Here is a 23,996-nt window from a genome sequence, read left to right on the forward strand (position 1 = left end):
TTTTTTCCAAGCTTTGATAAATAAAAAAGTTCAAAACAACATTTTTGTAACCATTTAAAAGTCTTTAAGGTCACTTTGGATTAATTTATTGCATCTATGCTGAATAAAAATCTTTGCAAAAATCTTGCTGACCGCGAACATTTGAAAGGTAGTGTATGCAAATGTACTCATAATTTTTCTAAATGAGCCAATTGTTCATCATTGTTACAATGAATGGACTAGAGAGGAAGCTTGAGTGTTTGATTATATTAGTACTTGCATACTGTGCATAGTGCATAGTGCCTTCCCATCTTTTTCATAAGAAAAGCAAATAAATCTGGTTTTCCAATCTATGCTCAGAGGTCAATGCTGTATTCACAACTCATTTTGTAGCACTGTATTTCACAGTGAAACAGGACATTCAAAGTGAAAATGGCATTGATTTAGTGCGTTAACTATGGGCAATAATTTAGAAAAGCTGTATTACCAACAAAAAAAAATGGCCTAAAATAATGCCTAAATAGCTTTTAGGCTAATGATGAACATTAACTGATAATGGTTATAGGTTAACGTTAACCAAGAAGAAAATGGTTTCAAAGGCGGAGTATGTTATCATGCTTGAAATAACATTCACTAGAATCATCCAGAAAAAAAACTAGAATGTGTGTATTAATAAGGTATCTAGTTCCATTTCGATTTCATGTTGAGTTTAAAAAGAGAAAATATTTCTTTACAGTCAAATAAGCTGGATATGTTGGGTTTCCATGTTTTATTGGGACTTTCCAAAGACATAATGATTTCTATATTGTGCAAACTTTATATTATATCCCCCTAACCCTACCCCTACCCCTAAACACAAATCTTACAGAAATCTTCTGAAAAAGTGAACATAATTTAGTATGATTGAGCCGTTTTCCTCATTGGGACCAAAAAATGTCCCCACAAGATCAAAGATTTCTGGTATTACTATCCCCACAAAAAGTCCCCAGAATGTAGGGAATACCTGAACCACACACACACACACACACACACACACCTTCTGTAAAGCAGGCCTCTGGGTCCAGGGACTCTTCCGGCTCCAACTCGACAGACTCCGCCCCCTCTCCAGGGGGTCGGATATCCACTGTGCTCCCCTCTGAGGAACTGAGAACCGCATCAACAGGCAGCTTCTACACAGGCATCCATGCAGCCACACAATTAGACACAAGAAAGCAAACAGACACACACACACATACACGCACAAGATTAGGCTTGGCTGAAGCACACAACCTAGTCCAAATTACTTTTGCAGTTATTCTCAGTCCCATGCAGTTTCATATCATTCAAAAGTACCTACAAGCCCGTGGATTTAGAGATTGATTTGATTCAGAGAATTGATTTTCTAATTAGCAGCCAGGCATGAAGACAAACGTCTCTGGCTTCACCTTATAATCTCACAGTCAGCTGTGGGTACATTTGATGTGCCTTCATTCCTTCCTCATGCATGTTTTTTTGTTTCTCAAGGTGCATTTTTTTCTCATCCAAGCTTGTGATCTTGTCATCAAATGTTGAGTGCTTTGAGTATTTTCATGTCCAGTGCAAATGTCAACCCCTTACCTTTCCCCACCCCTTCGAAAAACAAATGGTTTCTATTGGATAATCCCAATACATTTGGTTGGGCATGATTCAGATTATCACATGACCCCACCCCATTGAGTGCAATCCCTTGATTGACATGAAAACACAGGCTGGAAGTCCATTCCGTTAAGCAGTGGTCAAGCTTCGGTCCGCCAGTCAGTTTGAAGAGGAGGGGAGCCGCATTAGCGTTAACTAACACCAGAGCCACATGCTAAGTCTGAGACAGCATTTCATTAGCTTTGATTGGGGAAAACGGCTTTAACTGGCACCTAACATGGGAACAACAAGTATTATGTTCTTAGGAAAACAAAATTCCGTATCGATTTTTACGGGATGACGTAATTATCTAACAATATTCACCCTTAAGACACTCAAAGGGTTCATAGGTTTAAAAAAAAGTGGTGAAAGACAATGTTATTTTGCAAAAAAATAACACAACAGCTTTTCCCATAAATAAGTTTGATGATTTAAGATTATATTGTCTGATTGTACACCTAAAGTGGTGGGTGCAAACTCATTATTTGATACATTATTCATGACCACAGTGTACTTCTTTACCTAACAGAATTGTGGGTCATAAAGATATTGACCATTCTGACGGTTTTGCAGCCGCTGGATTGATAAAACAGTCAGTCAGAGAAACAGAGGGAGGCTAAAAAATACATAGAGGAGGATGCTGTCTAAAACTGAGCTGGAGCGCTGGTTGCCGTGGCACCCAGCTAATGCGGCGCGGGGGAATGACGTAAGCATGCTGTGTGCAATTTCAGAATCTTCCAGAATGTCTCTAACATTTTAATCACAGTAGGAATATAAGAGGCTGAGCAAACCTGAACAAGCTGCCCTGACCCAGACTGAATGCATTCACTGTAGAATCTCTAAGCTTTAATTAAGCCTCTCATTAATCTGAAATATTTTTTGATGTTGGATCTAAAGCGAGTCTAATTGATGGATTAAAGTCTAAGGGGTGAAACATTCTGATTTGGTACCTAATCCCCTGTTACTCTCTGGTACTCCCTAACTTCCAGTTCATGTCTTCAAATCCGATTAAAAATAGATATATCTCACTGGCAGACAAATATAAGGAGGCACGAGGCACAGAAGCCGTAAAGTCAAGAAGTTATCATCAAATATCTTTCTAAATTAACCATTGGCTTGGTTCCAACACAGCAGAACCCTCCTCATTGTATATGCAACAACAAATGACATAAATGCAGTTAGCAATTACACACCTCAGCAGATTGAGAAATGCTTTCAACTGCTATGAAGACAGATTCCCACAATTGCAGCAGTTTACAGTGCAATATATGACAACAATATTTGCAAATAACAATATCAAAATCTGCCATCTAATATGAATATTTATATGCAAGTTAAGATAAGTGCACTTTAAAAACAGTTGTTTATCATAAAACTCTATTTACTGTATACTAAGCTTGTAGCTGGAATCAACTAGCTTTCTTCATTCTAATATGGATCATTCAGAGATTGACTAATTCTACATTGACAGTAATAATTAAAGTTTCATGTTTTTCAAAGCTCACCTCTGCTCACACACACACACTCACACTCACGTGCACACTTAACCACTTCCAGTTTTCAGGTAATTTAGCTCTGAATGCTCACTTATAGCTTGTACAAAAAAACAAAACATACAAGCTAATGTAACAGAAAGATGTTCAATGGGCTATTGATGTAAAATGATGATCTTGCTCATTCCATATGACTGAAGGTACTGCAAAAGAAGCCCAGTGCTACAACAGAAACACAAAGTCATGTAGAAAACAACAAACCAAAACAAAAAGGCTGACAGCTGTCTCTCTTCGGTGCAAAATAAGGTTGTTTAAGAGGGAGGGGAGGGCACAGGCATTGAGAAACATAAAACAAAAGGGCAATCCGATCCAAAAAGAGAGATAAAATGAGAGAGAGACGATAGTTTGGTCAGATTTAGATGACAAAGGCAGTCTCCATGGTTAGTGTGGGTGAGGAGGAAGGTGAGTCTCTTACAGGGCTCTCTCAGAGAAAACCTGGGGTTCGTCTGTCATAACGCTGCAATAACAGGTCACACACAGAGAGGAGATACACACTTCACATAACATGGATAATAACGTCTGCAACTTCAACACTGAACCACTTAAATTAGATATAGAAATAGATCAAATTAGAAGAGGGGAGAGAGAAAAGTTTAAGCACAGTGACAGTACTGTTGGAAAAGCATGGAAATGTGCTGGAATACAAACACACACATACAGCCAGACAATAACAGACACACAAACACACACACACACACAAACATACAGACAGTTAAGCATACTCAATTTCACCCTGGGCAAGGATGCTGAATTTAGCAATTTCCTCAACAGCCTCATTCATAGTCTGGGATGCATGATGCCATTCCTGCTCAGTTGGTCGTAAATAATACACATTAGAGTGTGTGTGAGGTTGTGTGTGCGCCAGACAGTGCATGTTTATGATAACGTGTACTGATATAATGAGTATACTCAGTAAGTCTACCTGCTAGTGCCCAGAGGTTTGTCTTAACTATCTGCAGATGAACAGGGTCAAAAAGCCCTGAAGCCCATGGCACAGTAAATACACACACACACACACATACACGTGTAATGGGCTGTAGCTCTGAGCAGAGAATGATGCAATGGCAATATGACTCAACACAACTGTTTGTTCCCTACAGGGAAAGAAACATTGACTCCTGATGAATTACAAACATACCTAAATCAATAAAAATAAACCATTAAAAATATTTTTTTTACATTATGTTACATAGCAAATCTCTCCGACACTGAAACAAAAACTCAGAATTGTGTTTCATGCATATTAAAATTGAAATTTCTGCTTAGTCATTGAAATCCGGCTTACCTCTTTACTGCCCTCGACGTCGGACGAGTCGCTACTGAAATCTTCCGTGTTCAGATTTTCAAAGTCCGACTCTCCCACCGCAATCGGTACTGTAACAGTAAGGCTGGGATTGTGTATGAACGACATGTAGTCGCCTTCCTCAATCCCATACTTTACGTGACCTTCCACCCCGTTACCAGGGGAAACGCAAACCTCCTTCAGATAGTCTTTAGTGAGGTCGACGGCCACCGGAGCGTGATTAGACAAGCAGTTCTCCTTGCCGTCGCTGTGGAGGTCATCAAGGGGTTTCTCTTCATCTAGTGCACGTGGTTTAGAGCCGGCCAGACAGAGGCTTTGGAGGAACTGGCGCAAAGCTGACTTGATCAGTGCGATGCCTTTATGTATTCTGCCCACAGCGATCTGCAGGTTGTTCATTTCGTTGTCGTCATCCGTGGCCGCGAGATTATCGGCACTGAAAGAGCTCAGGAGCAAGGCCAGGAACAGGTTCAGCACCTGCCACACAACAGAACACACACTCTCAGAATCAGCAAGGTCAAGCACTGGTAAGATGAATTTGAGATGAATTCTACTCAGAAATGATCACGACATGTACAGGTGAATCTCTTGAAAGCTCTTAAGAAACATGTCTGGGGGAAAAGTTAGGGAGGTTTTGTTTTGTTTTGAAATTGATACTTCAGCAAGAATGCATTAAATTGATCATAAGTGACCGTACATACTTTCTGTTTTCAACATTGGTAATAATAATGTTATTTGAGCACCAACTCAGCATATTAGAATGATTTCTGAAGAATCATGTGGCACTGAAGACTGGAGTAATGATGCTGTAATTTCAGCTTTGCAGTAACAGGACTAAATTATATAAAAAAAAAGGAAAACAGTTATTTTAAATTGTAATCATTTTTACAACATTACTGTTTTTACCATTTTTGATCAAATAAATGCAGTCTTGTTGAGCATAATAGAAAAACATTCCTGACCCTAAACTTTTACCTCAAAAAAGAAAAAAAATGTAATGAAAATATTACTTTAGGACCTATTCTCATAACGGTGATAAGATGAAAATTGTACTGTTTTAATGTAAAATTAGTAATATATGCTTTTATCCAATATGACACATTAAAAAAATACTGTATTATAGTAATACAAATATAAAATCACTAAGAATAATGGGAATTTAAAAAAAAAACATGATTTGAGGTAATGAGAATGAGGAAAGGAAAATATCCTTAAATGTCATGAAAATGCAAAAAAAAATCTTGTTGGTCCTAAAATTGGCTTAATTTTTTCTATGCAAATTACAATTTCACATTTTTTTCTTTGTTAAAATGTGAAATGTGAATGAGATCCACTCATCAACAGGATTGTAGTCAGTTTGGTTTTTATTGAACTGAACAGTTAAAAAGATGCTTTGCTGACTTTAATTCATGCTTCAACAGTGGTCTTGGGCTTTATGCAGACACCTATCAGCATGCATGTAGCATCATGCAAAAGTAAATATTTTTGCTTACCAATGCTTTTTCAAACACCATATTCATGTGTACTAAAAATGACCAATGATTCATTTGTTCCGTAAGTGTCCTGGTAAATATTGTATTTTACAGTTTTTCTGTATTTCTTGAAAATCAAAATAGAATGCTTAAGATAAATTTGAATTCAGCTATACTACATTTTAATTTGTGCATTTTCCATAGGGAATCCAAAACAATACCTCAAATGACTAAAGCTGCAAAGAAGCAGTGTTCCTGGATCAACTTTCTGTAGAATATACATAGTCCAAACCCTAAACCTTAACCATTGCATACATAAAATCTGATAGACAGGACATTGCTGAACTCAAAGCCTTAAGCCTTGCCCATACTCTAAACTTAAAATCTGATTAGTTCATATGAATGTTGTTGCAGGATTAACAAAGATGTTGATCCAGGAGCATGTCCCACTTGCCAAAATCACAGCCACCAATGCGGGATACGTAAAACTGCAAATTAAATTTACATGAGACGAACAGAAAGGAAGACACAATAGAAGAAGGAAGTTATAGGGAAAGCCCATCTTCCAGGTGTCTCCTTGTGGCATGTTTGGTCTTACCACCAGATTTCCAATGACCATGACCATCATGAAGACGATGAGACACATTGACTGTCCAGCCACTTCCATGCAGTCCCACATGGTTTCGATCCATTCGCCACAAAGCACCCGGAATACAATGAGGAAGGAGTGGAAGAAATCGTCCATGTGCCACCGGGGCAACTCGCAGTCCACCGAGATCTTGCAGACGCACTCACGGTAGCTCTTTCCGAACAGCTGCATTCCCACCACAGCGAATATGAAGACAATGATGGCCAGGACGAGGGTTAGATTTCCCAAAGCACCAACTGAGTTACCAATAATCTTTATCAGCATGTTCAGGGTGGGCCAAGACTTTGCCAGCTTAAAGACTCTTAACTAAGGGCAAGAAGGAGAATGAGAAAGGGAATGTTAAAAAAGTGAAGTTTTGTGATCAAGCCATAAACCTGAATTTATGGAGTATTAAATGAAAGCCGAAATTTGGGTTTCTCAATGGTATCAGACATACTTTACAGTGGAGTCCACAAGTATGTGGCATTCATGCAGCTCAAGTGCTACTGTTGTGAATTTCAGTCAAATTTATATGTTTATGACATTATTTGTAATGAAAATAAAAGTATTAAATTAGGGGGAAAAAGCTAAATAGAACCATTTTCACTAGTGTTCTTAAACCTTCGAACCCCACTGTATACAAACAAAAATCAGAGACCTCAGTATGGTGAGATGTGAGATTTGCTCACCAATCTAAATGAGCGCAACACTGAAAGTCCCTCCACATTGGCCAGGCCCAGTTCCATGAGACTCAGGCTCACAATGATGCCGTCGAATATATTCCAGCCTGCTTGGAAGTAGTAATATGGGTCCAGAGCAATTAACTTCAGACACATCTCTGCAGTGAAGATTCCTGTGAATACCTGCACAGAGCCCAACAGGAAAAAATCAGCAGAACTGAGATAACTAAACAAACTCAACAACTAAAAGCACTTTTCCACCAGCCAGTCAAACCGTTCATGTTGCTTAACCGTTCCATTCTGTGCCGATCACAGAATTCCGGGCCAAAAACGGTATGTAATCGAGCCTTGCTGAACCAAGCTCCAGTGGAAAAATATGAACTGTTCCTTACCGTTCTTAGAACCGTTCGGGCCAACATTGGAAAAGCGGCTTAAGATTTTAGAGCAGCATAAGAGTTTGCTTCAACTTAGTAGTAAAATTACTACCAATAGTGTATTTGTGTGCTGCTTTTAAATAAAATAAAGGAAAATTACAAATACTGAGAATCTAGCATTCAGATCTTACCAGGTTCCCAACTGACAGCACATGGTTGAATCCTTCTGTCATGGGGTAGTGCTCCATAGCCATGAAGAGGGTGTTGAGAACAATGCAGATGGTTATGGCCAGGTCAACAAAGGGATCCATCACGATCATGTTCACAATCTCCTTCACTTTCAGCCAGGTTGGACAGCAGTCCCAGATCAGGAAGCTGTTGGCAAATTTGTACCAACAAGGAGGGCACTTCTGCCGCGATTCCTCGAGTTCTGTGAACACAGATTATTTAAAGTTTAGAAAAGATCATAACATTTTGGCTTTCAAATATAATGTTGAATTGCAAAAAAAGTTGAATGGCTATTACTAATTATTATATTACTAATTACTAATTGTACCCTAAGAAATAAAAAATTAGAAGTAGTAGAAGTAGAAAAAAAAGAAGTACAAGTATTAGTATTGGTATTGATACCAGCAATACTGGCCTTGATAGTACTTATTAAAAAAGATTCCATTTAAAAAAATATTATTTAAAACATACACCCTTTATTATGGTTCTTGACACTGTCAGAAAAAAATATGTTAAATTTGCTCATTTAGGGCTAAAACCGCTTGTCATGGGTGCAGTACCTATTTATGCCTAAAGGTGCACATTATCACTTTAAGGGTACATATTAGCACATTATCAGATAAGGTAAAACAGTGCACATTTGAGGACACTGCCAGAGTGACAAACTAAAATTAAAAAATTCTGTCAGTGCATTTATTGGGGATTACCCGTTTTAATATTAGTTAATTGCATAACAAGATCAATTGCAATTGATCACAGAAAACGGTGAAATTATTTCCATTCCATTTGATATGACCGTGTTACTATGTAACCACTCTATCACGATACTGTGTGGAATTTTTTTATTATTTTTTTATTTTTATTTTTTCTGAATGGGTTGCATTGGTGAAACTGGGATGCACAGCACAATGAATCATGGCATCATGTCATTACTGCAATTGACATTTAATGGAATATAAATATCAATGTGAATGATTGATCACCACAAATATGGGACATTTGAAAATACAGACAAGCCTAGTGTTCACATGCATATATTTAAATTTATATTGTAAAGTACTGGATTTTGCCGAAATAAATAGGGAAGTTGATTTGTAAAAAAAAATTATATGACACTGTTTGTTGAAGAAGTGAGGAAGTGAGGTTTAGAGTGTGTAGTATGTGATGACTGAATATTAGACGAATATGTTGAGAGTGCATTTGCTCAGAGGTGCTAATTGCACTGGCATGTCAGCAGCTACATGACTTAAAGTCAGTGTTTAAATGTCAGTACATGAGTGTGTGTGGGGTGGAGGGGTCCTGGTAAACCCTACGTTGTGGGGACAAAATGTAGAAATTTCTTGGTCCCTATGAGGAAAACACCTTATAAATCATACTAAATTATGTTTTTTGAAACTGTAAAAATGCAGAAAGTCCCAATAAAACATAGAAACCCAACATGTGTGTATGTGTGTGTGTGTGTGTGTGTGTGTGTGTGCGTAGCTAGTATGCTAGTATGTAAAGTGTACTTGTACATTTTTGATTGATTAGATATACAATGAAACATATAATATTAACATAATGAAAACAGTGCAGTACAAATCCTTTGCATGAATATTTGATGGGGTTAACACTACAGGGGAATGAGTTCAAGACTCAGAGACATCAAGTAGGGGAGATCCAGTTTATGAATAAATGACTATTTCTAAAATCATTCATAATGTATTAAAGACTCCTTCAAGAGGGACTTTTATTTTAAAACCATAGTCGTAGTAATATTCCGGTAGCGAGCGAGCAGCATAGTTAGTTGAGCTGCCGCTGTCTACTGTGTCACTGCGATCTTTTCGAGCCGCCAGCTGAAAGCTTGTAGCCTGGATGCCAGCCTGAACCCCGCCCACAACATTTTTTGGTCGGGAAGTTCGGTCTGGACTCGATCCATTGAGGAGTAATTATGATCGGTTCAGAATTAGTCGGGCCAATCAAATTGCCAGGGCGGGCTTTATGGACAGATGATCTGCAGTTACGTAATCATCACGTTATCAAATAGCGCTTGGGTTGAACTGGTTTCCCTCAAAGATGACTGCAGCTGGAGAACGTCTCGGGTTACGACTGGAACCCTAGTTCCCTGAGAAGGGAACGAAACGCTGCGTCGGAAATCGACACATTGGGGAACGCTCCTAGCGTGACGCGTCTGAAGCCTGAATGAAACTAGTCCAATTTCGATTGGTGTTGCGTCATGACGTCAGCCGTGACGTCGCATGTGACGGAGAGCGGAAACTATATAAAGGGACACCGGAACAAGCAGCGTCAGCTTCTGATTGGTCGAAGCAAGTCGTTCTCAGGGCGCGAGCAGTGTGGCCGAGGGACGCAGCGTTTCGTTCCCTTCTCAGGGAACTAGGGTTACAGTCGTAACCCGAGACGTTCCCTTTCGAGGGAACTCTCGCTGCGTCGGAAATCGACACATTGGGGAACGAAATGCCCACTGCGCCATACTGAGAGATACGCCCTGGTGTGAAGCAAACTGGCACACTCAAGACGAGAGAACCCGATAACCCGGAGTAGAGGGTAGATCCAGACTGTAGTAGGGGTGGAACGGTACATGTATTCGTACCGAACCGAAACGGTACGGGCGTCACGGTTCGGTGCACGAATTTACACGGAGAATACACGGTATAAAAATAAATAAAACTCGCGTGAAAATTAATTAATGTAATGCGGAACTACTGTTAGATACGCGGGTTCTTTAGGGACACATAATCTGTACCATCGGCTTAGCTCTGAACGCGCGTTCACTTCAAACGTTGGCTTATACGCGCGTCCTATTCGCTTTGGACTAGCGTCGAACTAGACGCGATAGACACGAATTTAGCGCTCTATTCGCGTTTGGTGTGACCGCATAATGAACAGGCTGCGATGTCAAGATTGCAATGCTGGAGTGTGTGTGTTTGTGTGTGTGTGTGAGAGAGAGGCGCGGCCGCGATCGAACAGTGGAAACATAAAAAACATGCTCCGTCATTTTGTTCATACAGATCATTAAACCTGCAAAGTGTTTACTTAAATTTGTGTACACTCGCAATAAAACACAACATTGTGCTTTTGTCACACTGTAAACTCTTGTCAAACTGTAACCTACAACTGTCACCCAACCAAAATCTCTCTCTCTCTCTCTCTCTCTCTCTCTCTCACACACACACACACACTGTTTTGAAAGCTAAACATATTTATCCAACTCCATTTCAAAACAGTCTGTGGGTCCCATCTTTTGGACATTCATCGCATTGGTTTTCATTTCTCGTCCTCGGAGCGCTTTTCTTAAACATTCTACATTGATTAAAAAAGAAAATCGAATGCGTTTTTAATGGTAGTATTATTGGTAACACTTTATTTTAAGGTGCTTGTAATAAGCAGTAATTAACAGTTAATAAGACACTTATAAGACCTTATAAGATGCATATAAGATGCATATAAGCATTAACTAATGATAATAAATAAATTAAATTAAATAATAAATTTCTCAAGTATCAATACATTGCACTTTTAGAACAGCCGAACAAACATAAATGGTAACACAAACTCCCAGGCCCTTAAAAGTTGACCTTCCCAAGAGGGAGTAGTTTCCCTGATCTCTTCAGGGCCTGGACCTTTAATTAACCCTTATATGAAGTAGTTAATGCTTATATGCATCTTATATGCATCTTATATGCATCTTATATGCATCTTATAAGGTCTTATAAGTGTCTTATAAGGTCTTATAAGTGTCTTATTAACTGTTAATTACTGCTTATTACAAGCACCTTAAAATAAAGTGTTACCGTATTATTTTATACAGAAATCAATTATTTATAATTCAGATGAGTATAATGTTACATTGTCAATTAATAATGTTAATTAAAATTAAGGAAAACAAATATATTGATCTGAAATATAGCAAATTAATTTTAAATTAATTCAGGTACAATTACCAAACATCGCAAGGTCTTTTTATTAATTTAATTAATAAACTAATTATATAAAACTATTGTCAGTGCACTACAAATAAACTGGTTCTATGCCTTTATTAATAAAACTTATTTAAAAAATAAAATGCCTTCTGCATTTTTGTTTTGCTTTTCCCTCCATTGTACCGAAATCGTACCGAACCGTGATGTCTGAACCGAGGTATGAACCGAACCGTGACTTCTGTGTACCGTTCCACCCCTAGACTGTAGTGTTTTATAAAAGTGTGAGGGGAGGCCCAACCCGCGGCATCACAGACTTCCTGAAGGGAAACTCCTGACAACAGAGCCTTAGAGGAAGCGACTCCTCTAGTAGAGTGGGCTCTTAATGCCAGAGGTGAAGGCAAATCACGCACCTCGTAAGCCAAAGAGATTGTTTCCACTATCCATCTGCTTATAGTTTGTTTTGATACAGGTAAACCCTTCTTAGGAGACCCAAAGCACACAAGTAGCTGGTCCGACTTCCTCCAGCCTGCGGACCTCCGCATATAAACTTCCAGAGCTCGTACCGGGCATAGTAAATTTAGCCTAGCTTGCTCATCCAAAACATGCGGTGGAGGATGGAAGGCCTGAAGAATAATAGACCGTGCCATATTAGATGGTACTTCAGGCACATAACCAGTTCTAGGGTGGAGAATAGCCTTTACTCTACCAGGAGCGAATTCTAGGCAAGAAGGAGCGACAGCTAAAGCCTGCAGATCCCCGACTCTCTTTAGGGACGTAATAGCGAGCAGGAACGCTACCTTAAAAGACACAAATTTCTCCGAAATTTCATCCAAAGGTTCAAAGGGAGCCAGGGATAACCCCTCGAGAACCTCAGCCAAGTCCCACGTAGGGACCCTGGATCGGATGACAGGCCTCATCCTCCTAACTCCACGAAGGAAACGTACAATAAGTGGGTGCCTCCTCAAAGTGTCTACCCTTAAAGGCGTGTGGAAGGCAGCTATGGCCGCCACATAGACCTTAAGCGTAGACGGGGAGAGCCCGTCAGAGAATCGACTCTGGAGGAACTCCAGCACTGAAGCCACTGGGCAGTTAACTGGGTCCGCCTGACGTTCTCTGCACCATAACTTGAAAACATTCCATTTTAAAGCATAAAGTTTCCTCGTGGAGGGGGCTCTAGAGTTTAAGATGGTCTCAACCACCTCAGTTGAGAGACCAGCATTTACGAGTTGGTCCCCCTCAGGGGCCAAACCCAAAGTTTCCATAGTTCGGGCTGAGGGTGAAATATTGTGCCCTCGGCCTGAGACAGAAGGTCCCTCCTGATCGGAATTTGCCACGGAGGGCCTGCTAGCAGAACCATTATATCTGAAAACCACACTCGGGCCGGCCAGTACGGGGCTACTAGGAGCAGACTGATCCCGTACTTCCGGACCCTCTCCAGAACCCCTGGGAGCAGCGCGATCGGGGGAAACGCGTACAGTCGTAGCCTCGGCCACGTCTGCACCATGGCATCCAACCCCAGTGGGGCTGGATGTGTGAGGGAATACCAGAGCGGACAGTGGGCGTTATCTTGAGAGGCAAACAGATCCACCTCCGCCTGACCAAACTCCCTCCATATTAGCTCCACCGTTTCCGGGTGAAGCCTCCATTCCCCGGGCCTCAGCCCCTGCCTCGACAGGATGTCTGCTCCCACATTGTTGACCCCAGGGATGAACATGGCCCTGAGAGATAGAAATCTCCCCTGGGACCACAGGAGAATCTGATGCGCCAATTTGCACAGGGGGCGCGATCTCAGACCCCCCTGATGATTTATGTAAGCTACCACCGACATACTGTCTGTTCGTACCAACACATGATGACCCCTGAGGTCCGATAAAAAATGTCTGAGGGCCAGGAGAACTGCCATCATCTCCAGACAATTGATGTGCCACAGGAGATGATGATCTCTCCAAATACCCCTGGTGTAGCGGCCTTCCATAACCGCACCCCAGCCTGTGAGGGAAGCATCCGTGGTCAGCACTTTCCTCTGACACGGTGCCCCCAACACAGGGCCTAGGGACAGGAACCCTGGTTTCTTCCACATTATCAAAGAACGAAGGCATCTGCGCGTTACTTTGATAGTGCGAAACGGGTTGCCCCTCGGGGAAAACCCTCTGGTCCTGAGCCACCACTGTAGGGCCCTCATGTACAGCAGGCCAAAAGGAATCACGTTGGACGCTGCCGCCATGAGGCCCAAAACCCTCTGGAAGTGTTTGACAGTGATGGCCTGGCCTAGCCCGAGACTCCTTACTGTAGTCAAAATGGATAGTACACGAGCAGGAGACAGCTGTGCCCGCATCGTGACTGAATCCCACACTACCCCCAGAAACGTAGTTCTCTGTTGAGGGATTAGTGAACTCTTTTTGACATTGAGTCTTAACCCTAAGCACTTTAAATGATTCAGACAACATCTCGATGTTGAACCGCCATTTCCACTGACTGTGCCAGGATGAGCCAGTCGTCGATGTAGTTGAGGATGCGAATGCCTTGAAGTCTCAAAGGAGCAAGAGCAGCATCCATACATTTCGTGAAAGTGCGAGGTAACAGTGCTAGGCCGAATGGAAGAACCCTGTATTGATAAGCCTGACCCCCGAAGGCGAACCTTAGGAACTTCCTGTGTTGAGGAAGGATGGAAATATGGAAGTACGCATCTTTCAGATCTATTGTGACAAACCAGTCCTCGGATCTGATTTGGCTCACGATCATAGGTATGGTCAACATTTTGAACCTGTATCTCCTCAGAGACCGGTTTAATACCCTGAGATCTATGATAGGTCTTAGCCCTCCATCCTTCTTGGGAACTATGAAGTACCGGCTGTAGAACCCGGCTTCCCTCTCCTGAGGAGGAACATGCTCTATGGCCTCCTCTACCAGTAGGGACTGAACTTCCTGTTCCATAACCTGACCCTGCTCTGGACTGACCAGTGTGTGAACCACCCCATTGAACCGAGGTGGACGGTACTCGAATTGAATTCTGTAACCCTTTTCCACTGTGCGCAGGACCCACTGAGATGTATTTTGAAGACCTCTCCAGGTGTCTAAATAATCTGACAGGGGAATCAGTCTCTCGGGACTGACCTCGGGTTTTGTGTTTGAGATATCGGTGACCTGAAGCATTGTAATGGCAGGAACTAACCGACTTGACATTTCCACAGACCTCGTGAGAGGGAACGCCCCTGACGGTGCCGCAGTATTTTCGACCGGACACTGCCAGCGGCATTCGCTGGAAACCGATGTGCCCCGAAGCGCACATGGCGGCGGGGAGCACACATCGATTTCCTGAGGGCTCCATGAAGGAGCGAGCTGGTGGTGCTCGATCACGGAGGGGACCGCCCTCAGAGGCCTGCGCATCGCGTCAGGACCTCTTCGACGAAGCCTTCCTCGCCTGAATGACAGTCCTCAGATCTGCCTTCGGTTTGGAAGACTTCGCCTGAGAGTGTTGCCCCTGGCTCCAGGCCTTTTTCGGGGGAGCGCGAGAAGCAACACTCTCCTTCTGCTGCTGCAGGTGTGAGGAGCTGGCGGCGGCCTCATGGGACTGCCCCCTGGCAGCAGACCCATGAGGCTTGGAACGACGGCGGGGGATTAGATGTTTAAGTGCGGCTGACTGTCGTTTCGACTCCTGAAACCTTTCGACGACAGTATTGACTGCGTCGCCGAAGAGGCAGAAGCCGAAATCGGGGCATCGAGGAGAAAAGCCCTGTCCTTGTCCCCTATGTCCGACAGATTCAGCCACAAATGTCTCTCCGTAGCTACCAATGCTGCCATAGATCGGCCAATGGCACGGGCCGTCTCTTTGGTAGCACGGAGAGACAGGTCGACCGCTCGACGCATCTTACGAATATCGTCGAACGCGACCTCCCCGCTATCGTCCACTTCCTTTAGGAGGTCGGCCTGGTACGCCTGCAAAAGCCCCATTGTATGCAGACACGCACCAGCCCGACCCGCCGCCATATATGCCTTCCCTACCAAAGCCGATGTTGTACGGCAGGGCTTAGAGGGAAGCACCGGAGCCCTTAGAGACGATGCAGCGTCGGGCGAGAGGTGAGATGCAAAAGCCTCCTCGACCCGCGGCATTGTCCCATAGCCCTTCTCTTTACCCCCCATGACGGATGAATATATATGTATATTGGGGCTGGATAAACGGGAAGAGAAGGGCTTATTCCACGATCTCGACACCTCAGTGTGGAGATCAGTGAAAAATAGCAGACTCCGGCGTGAAGGTTGTGGTCGGGCTTGCAGGAAGCGCTCATCAAGCATACTTTTTTTCGTCGCTTCCTGCTTTTCTGGGGGCCAGTCAATTTTTAATTTTTCTACAGCCCGAGTCACAACCTCCAGCAACTCCTCAAAGGCAGGAGAATGTGTAGATGGAGATCCACCTTCTCCTGCCTCGATGTTCAAATTATCTGATCCCTCAGAACCAGATAACTCGAACATCGGGTCCTCTTCGCGGGCGGAAGAAGCCGCTGGGCGGGCTTCCACCTCGCGAGCGGGACCGCGAGAACTGGCCGAAGCCGTCTCAACATCGTCAACCAGATCTCGTTGCGATCCCCATGAATGCAAGCGCCGCGCTGCCTCAACAGACGCGGGACCCGATCCATGGGGAGCGCGTGCCTCGCCTGATTCATTAAACAGAGCGAGGCGGGAGCGGAGCGTTCTTAGGGGCAACTGATCACAGTTTGCACAGACAGCGCCCTCGAGCGCTGCCTGTGCATGCTCCACTCCCAGACAGACAACACAAAGCATGTGAGTGTCACCCTCGCTAAGATAGCGTGGGCAAGGGGACGCACACTGCCTGAATTGTCTCTCTTTCTCCATCTATATTGCTTTTGTGCTTGATACCTTGAATACCAGACAAACAACACCAAATAAGACACACAGGTTCACAAATAACGCTTGCTGAAGAGCAGAAGCTGACGCTGCTTGTTCCGGTGTCCCTTTATATAGTTTCCGCTCTCCGTCACATGCGACGTCACGGCTGACGTCATGACGCAACACCAATCGAAATTGGACTAGTTTCATTCAGGCTTCAGACGCGTCACGCTAGGAGCGTTCCCCAATGTGTCGATTTCCGACGCAGCGAGAGTTCCCTCGAAAGGGAACTGAGATGTAGAGATTCCGCTATTGCGTCTGTTGTAAAAGAAATCGACAGCGCATTAATTTTAAAAGACGAACAGAGAACTGCAATCAAGGCATTTGTCGATCGGAAAGATGTGTTTGCCGTCCTTCCTACGGGATTCGGCAAACATTTATTGTATCAGCTGACTCCGATGGTCGCTAAGAAGATGGGACGCAATGAAAACCCTGTGGTCGTTGTGGTTTCTCCTTTGGTCGCACTCATGGAGGACCAAGTAAAAGAAGCAACACTCATTATTTTACTACTTCTTCCAGCGTGCGTGCAGTTGAGTTCTGTTGACAATTTGCGTAGCTCATAAAAAAAACACTTACTGCGTTGCTCTGATTGGTTGTAGGTTGTCCAATTGAGTTCAGAGGTTTTTTTTTTCCTGGTTCGGTTAAGACACGCCTCATAATCAAAGCCCTATGGAGCAGTATCAGACTCACATTATGACTAGAATATGAGTATGACGAAGTCAGGCTAGAAAGCTTGTTAATTCCAGTTTGTTTGTGGTGATTGCTTCAGGAGTAACATCTAAGTGTTAGTCATTGATCTCAAGGAAAGAAAGCTGCAATATATTTGGGTTTACAGTGTTCTGAACGATGAAGTGATAGTTCTGTGTTATTCAGATCTGTTGTATTGTTTAACGTGTGATTATTCTTTCTTTATTAAGATACAGATCAATTTTACGGGTTCTTAATGATGTGATGTTAACCGTCACATCCCAGGGTTTCAGATAGCACCAGTAAGCTCTCACCACAGTTTTGAAAAATTCTACAAAAATGGCAGTGGTATAAGCTGCGGAGTGGAGAGGGAAGAGGGGATACGGAGATTTTATTTTTCTTTCATTGAATTAAAAGCATCTAAGCTTCCCACAAATGCCCGCTGCAATTTACCATTACACGCAACACAATATACATATATTATACATGGTTTTATAAGCTCATCATAAATTACACAAATACATACATATCCTGTGACAGCTATAATTTAATGCACAAATACATGCACAGGCGTTCACATTAGTACTCTGCTTCGAAAATATATATGAACGTGCACTAATAACTTTTGAGGCTTATTTTTTTCAACCCATTTGATCGGTTAAAGGGCAGTAAAGACCGGTTACACTCACAGTGTGGGTAAATCATGTTTGTGTCGGAGACACAGGATCTATTGAAGAGAACTTATGCGATGCAGAACCTCTTCCAAAGCAAAAACAAAAAATAATTTTTGACTCATTCATTGATCTCTCACTTACTGTATGCAATCTCATAGTTTGAAGCGCCTGTCACTGGCATAGGAAATCAACGCATGCTGTCATGAATAATTATGGGGTGTCAACGAGTCGATGGTCGATGTACAAGAAAACGTCTCAGGTTACTACTGTAACCATAGTTCCCTGAGAAAGGGAACGAGACGATGCGTCACTTGACGCCTTGGGAACGCCCCCAGCGTGAATGCGTCTGAGCATCAATGTCAACTAGTCCAATGGAAAGAATGAGCGTCACGGGCGGGTGACGTCATGACCAGGAAGGGATAAAGGCTCACCCGGTGAAACGCGGCATTAGCTTCAAAAAGTCGAAGCAAGCCGATCACAGGGAAGCAGGAAGTATGGCAGGGTGACGCATCGTCTCGTTCCCTTTCTCAGGGAACTATGGTTACAGTAGTAACCTGAGACGTTCCCTTTCGAGGGAACTCGCGATGCGTCACTTGACGCCTTGGGAACGAGAATACCCAAAACGCCAGAATTCCAAGTACCTGAGTGTCAGTCTGTTGAAACTAAGCACTAAGCACCTGAGAACCTGGGGCAGCATCCAGGTCTAAGCTGTAAAACCTAACGAATGTGAGCGGTGAGGACCAGCCTGCCGCATCACAAACGTCTTGAAGAGAAACTCCAAATAATAAGGCTTTAGAGGCCGCCATACCCCTCGTAGAGTGAGCTCTGACCACCAAAGGACACGGCAGGTCAGAGTACTCGTATGCAAGTGAAATAGCCTCAACTATCCACTTACTAACCGTCTGTTTAGAAGCAGGAAGACCCTTCTTAGGTGATCCAAAGCAAATAAATAACTGGTCGGACTTCCTCATTGAAGATGTCCGATGAACATAAGTATCCAGTGCTCGCACTGGACACAAGAGGTTCAGCCTTTCCTGGTCCGCAGATGTAAAAGGAGGACAGAAACCTGCAGCACAATAGGCCTCGGAATAATGGTAGGCACCTTTGGAACATATCCATGTTTCGGGTAAGAATGCCTTGGCCATCCCCGGTGCACTCAAGGCAGGAGGGGACCGAAAGGGCCTGAAGGTCTGACTCTAATAGGGACGAAATAGCTAGCAGAAAATAGTCTTAAAAGAAAGGAACTTCTCTGAGACCAAATCTAAGGGCTCGAAGGGAGCCCCAGATAGGCCTTCTAGAACTATTGCAAGGTCCCAAGCCAGCACCCTAGTGCAAGTTGCAGGCCTCAGCCTCAAAGTGCCACGAAGGAAACGAGTGATCAGGGGGTCTCGACCCAAAAATGTACTACCCACCAGGGCGTGGAAAGCCGCAATGGCCGCCACGTATACCTTAAGCGTGGAAGGACACAGACCTGATACAAAGCGTTCTTGCAGAAACTCGAATACTGTGTTTACTGAACAGTTAACCGGATCCCACTGACGCTGGTAACACCAAGAAGTGAAAAACTCTCGAAATAGTGAATATAGTTTCCTCGTAGCGGGAGCTCTGGAGCTTAGAATGGTCTCAACAACCTCGGTTGAGAGACCACTCTCTATGAGTTGGGCCCCCTCAGAGGCCAAACCCACAGTTTCCAAATCCCCTGCCGGGGGTGCAATATTGCATCCCCTGCCTGAGACGGAAGGTCTCTCCTGATCGGGACCTCCAAGGGAGGTCCGTCGAGGAGAAAAATTAGGTCCGCAAACCAAATTCAGCTCGGCCAGGGTGGTGCTACTAAATAGGCTTATTCCATCCTGGCGGAATCACTCCAGAACTCCTGGGAGCAGAGCAACAGGGGGAAATGCGTACAGACGTAGCCTCAGCCACGTCTGCACCATAGCAACCAGCCCCGAGGGGACTGGTTGAGTGAGGGATAACCAGAGTGGACAGTGCGTCGTACTTTTGCTGAGACGAGAACAAATCCACTTCTGCCTGGCCATAAAACTCCCATATTTGCTCCACCGCCTCGGGGTGGAGTCCCCTGGCCTCAGCCCCTGCCTCGACAGGGTGTCTGCTCCAATATTCTGCCCCCCCTGGAATATACACTGCCCTCAGACAGCGTAATTTCCTGAGGGACCAAAATAATAGGCCACCAACGTGTTGTCTGTGGGTCAAGAACCAGAGTTTCCTCCATATAACCAAGGCGCGGGGATACTGCCGCGTGATCTTGATCGTACGGAGTGGGTTTCCCCTCAGGGAGAACCGTCTGGTCCTGAGCCACCACTGTAAAGGTCTCACGTACAGCAGGTCAAAGGGTATCACATTGAACGCTGCTGCCCTGAGGCCCAACAGTCACTGTTTCAGAACAACACATGATGGCCCCTCAGGTCTGGGAGGAGATGTCTCAACGCATTGAAGACGACCATCATCTCTAGGCAATTCATGTGCCAAGCGAGATGATGACTCCTCCCAAGCCCTGAGCTGAGCGGCCTTCCAATACCGCTCCCCAGCCGGTGAGGGAAGCATCTGTCGAGATAGCAACTCGATGGCAAAGAGCTCCCAACACCGAACCCTGGGTTAAGAACCAGTGTTTCCTCCATATAACCAAGGCACGAAGGCAAGGCCGCGTGATCTTGATCATACGAAGTGGGTTTCCCCTCGGGGAGAACCCTCTGGTCCTGCGCCACCACTGCAAAGGTCTCATGTACAGCAGGCCAAAAGGTATCCCGTTGGACGCTACTGCCACAAGACCCAACAGTCTCTCGAACTGTTTTACAGTGCGTGACTGGCCTAGCTTTAGCTCTATGGTGGCTGTCAGGATAGCAGCTACACGAACGGGCAATAGATTGGCCCGCATCGTCACTGAATCCCATACCACACCAAGGAAAGTGGTTCTCTGTACTGGAGAAAGAACACTCTTCTTGGCATTGAGCCTCAACCCCAACATCTGCATATGAGCGAGAACGACACCTCGGTGCCGAACCGCTAACTGTTCTGATTCCGCTAGAATCAGCCAGTCATCTATGCAATTCAGAATGCGTATACACTGCAGCCTGGCGGGGCCAGAGCTGCGTCTATACACTTCGTGAACGTGCGGGGTGATAGAGCTAGACCGAAAGGAAGTGCCTGATACTGGTGTTCTTTGCCCCAAAGAAAACCTCAGGAACCTCCTGTGCTGAGGGAGGATGGAGATATGGAAGTATACGTCTTTTAGATCTATCGTGACAAACCAGTCCTCGGATCTGATTTGAGTCACGATCTGTTTGAGTGTCAGCATCTTGGACTTGAGTTCCAGCACCAAACACTCCAACAGACGAAGATCTAGTATGTGACGCTGCCCTCCATCCTTTTTTGGAACAATGAGATAACGACTGTAAAGACCCGACGCAATGTCGGGTGAGTACACCTGCTCTATAGCTTTCTTTGCTAACAGGGCCTTTACCCCTTGCTCCATTACCAGAGAGATTACCATTACCCATAGAGATATATTTGGCAGAAGCTTCCACGCTGCCAGAAAATCTACCAAGGGAACCAGCCCCTCGAGGCTGGCCTCTGGTGTAATAAAGACAGCCAGTTCGGGGACCTGAAACATACTGGCAGGAACCACCCGAACTGACTGTTTTCGAACCCCCCTCAGAGGGCGCGAGTCCGACGCAACGTCGAGTTGACGCTGCGCCAGAAGCTCGCTGGAGAACGCTGCGCCCCGAAGCACCAAGGGTGGCGGGGTTGGCAGAACGGTCCCCTGAGGGCACAGAGATGGAAAGGGCACCGTATAATGAGGTGTACACCATTCCACCCCGGTTGGGGCTGCCCTCACCGGTCTGACGCCGTGGCGCCAGACCTTTTCTTTTGAGCCGCAGCCTTCTCAGCATGAAGAACGGTCCTCGGATCCGGCTTCTGCTTTGAAGGCTTTGGCTGCTGTGTTGTGTATGAGAAACTAGCCGGCTGGAGCTGCTCACGCCCAGCAGCCCCAGTGGGTTGGACATAGCGAGGGAGAGATTATCTTGTATCTTTCTCCATGATTCCCATCAAATTGAGCCAGAGGTGTCTCTCAGTGACCACATTTATTTGGCTGCCATCCCTGAGAGATAAATCTGAGGCCCGACGGAGTTCTCAAACCCCATCGGGCCAAACTCCCTCACTTCTGTCCAAATACCACAGCAGGTCAGCCTGATATGCTTGCAGCACTGCTATAGTGTGCAAGCAGGCTCGTGCTAGACCCACTGCCATATATGCTTTTCCCACTAGAAAAAAAAAATAGTTTTCTTTAATGGTTTAGTGAGAGAAGCCGACGCCTTCAGGGACGATACTGAACCGGGAGACATAGCTCGCAAGTGTCTGTACTACCCGGGGTATTGTCCCATAGCCATACTCTCTTAACCCCCAAATATCTGAATATACGTGAATGTGGGGCTAAAAAATGAGTAAGGCTTTTTCCATGATCTAGACAGCTCGCTGTGCAGATCGGGAAAAATGGAAGGCCCCGTGATGGAGGTGGAAAAATAGAGGGAAGGAAACTCGTTCAATTTATTTTAAGGACGAGTGCCCCCTTATTTCTGCTGGCCATTAAATATTTAATTTATCTACAGCCTTAGTAAACACCTCCACCAGCTTATCATTATATATATATATTTTTTATATACATACTTTATACATATACACTTTATTTCATATATAATATGTAAACTATCATATATATATATATATAGGCTATATATAATTCTCATACGCTGGGGAAGAGATGGCAAATCCACTTCCCCCATGATTGTGTACACTTTCAATGCCCAGCACATCTACCTCCTCGGAGGTAGAGCACTGAAGCAATGATTTCTCTCCCCGGGCGGAAGAGACCGCAGCGCGGGCTTCCGAGACCGGAGAGAGAGCACTGGATCACTCGTGGAAAGGGAGGAGATAAGATCCGCGGACCCGTCTCCAACCCCGTAACGAGATCCTATTCGCGATCCACAGGAATGCATTCTCCGCGCTGCCTCGGCAGACGCGTGTCCTGCACCCCGAGGATCGCGAGCCTGGCCACTTTCCTCGAAAAGTGACAGGCGGGAGTGGAGCATGCGAAGCGAAAGCTTCTCACAATGTTGCAATCAGCCCCCTCGGAGGCTGATACCGCATGCTCCACTCCCAAACAAACTACACAAAGCTCGTGTGTATCCCCACCCGTTAAATAACGCGGGCAGGGAGAAGCACAGAGTTTGTAAAGTTGTTTCGCCATAACTCTTCCCAATAATATCGTAACAGACAACAATAAATAGACAGAGACAGAGTAACACAGATCGCTTGCTGAGACGCAGAAGCTAATGCCGCGTTTCACCGGGTGAGCCTTTATCCCTTCCTGGTCATGACGTCACCCGCCCGTGACGCTCATTCTTTCCATTGGACTAGTTGACATTGATGCTCAGACGCATTCACGCTGGGGGCGTTCCCAAGGCGTCAAGTGACGCATCGCGAGTTCCCTCGAAAGGGAACGTTACATACTGTGATGTTGACAAGAAAGACGAATTTAAACCAGGACGATGAAAACAGCACAAAAAAAGGCTACAATTAACTATTTTTTTCCAATAATTAAAACTAATGGATGGTATGATGTTCAACAAACACAACTTTGTTAAAATCTTTGAAAATGAAGATTAGGGTTTCATGACAATTTAATCTATATTTGGTTATAATACCGATCAAGTGATTGACATGACGTTTGGTTGAACGCTGCTCCTTTACGCCACGATTCTATCAACATATGAGCACTGTATTTTAGTAATGTCAACTTATCACTTATGCCATGCATTTTTCTGTGAAATGCCTTCTTTCTGTTTATTAAACTATATGTTTGTGTATAGAAACCTCACTTGTCTCCTCATTATTTGTGCTCTGACCAGCACCCAGGGGGGTTTACTC

General features: G+C 44.3%; 1 protein-coding gene across 3 annotated transcripts in view; it reads right to left on the bottom strand.

Moving 5' to 3' along the window:
* The window catches only part of scn1lab (sodium channel, voltage-gated, type I like, alpha b), a 57,683-nt gene that overhangs the window by 7,515 nt on the left and 26,172 nt on the right, over window positions 1-23,996 (bottom strand). For all 3 annotated transcript variants that reach the window (XM_056266788.1, XM_056266787.1, XM_056266789.1), the window contains exons 14-18: window positions 7,831-8,069; window positions 7,275-7,448; window positions 6,556-6,912; window positions 4,471-4,962; window positions 1,016-1,148 (exon numbers count right to left, since the gene is read on the bottom strand). In XM_056266788.1, coding sequence (XP_056122763.1) covers window positions 1,016-1,148; window positions 4,471-4,962; window positions 6,556-6,912; window positions 7,275-7,448; window positions 7,831-8,069 — 1,395 coding nt within the window. The remainder of the gene's footprint in view (window positions 1-1,015; window positions 1,149-4,470; window positions 4,963-6,555; window positions 6,913-7,274; window positions 7,449-7,830; window positions 8,070-23,996) is intronic.

Source organism: Rhinichthys klamathensis, unplaced genomic scaffold (assembly GCF_029890125.1).
Source record: "Rhinichthys klamathensis goyatoka isolate OS25496 unplaced genomic scaffold, OSU_Roscu_1.1 h1tg000254l_1, whole genome shotgun sequence".
NCBI classification, from domain to species: domain Eukaryota; kingdom Metazoa; phylum Chordata; class Actinopteri; order Cypriniformes; family Leuciscidae; genus Rhinichthys; species Rhinichthys klamathensis.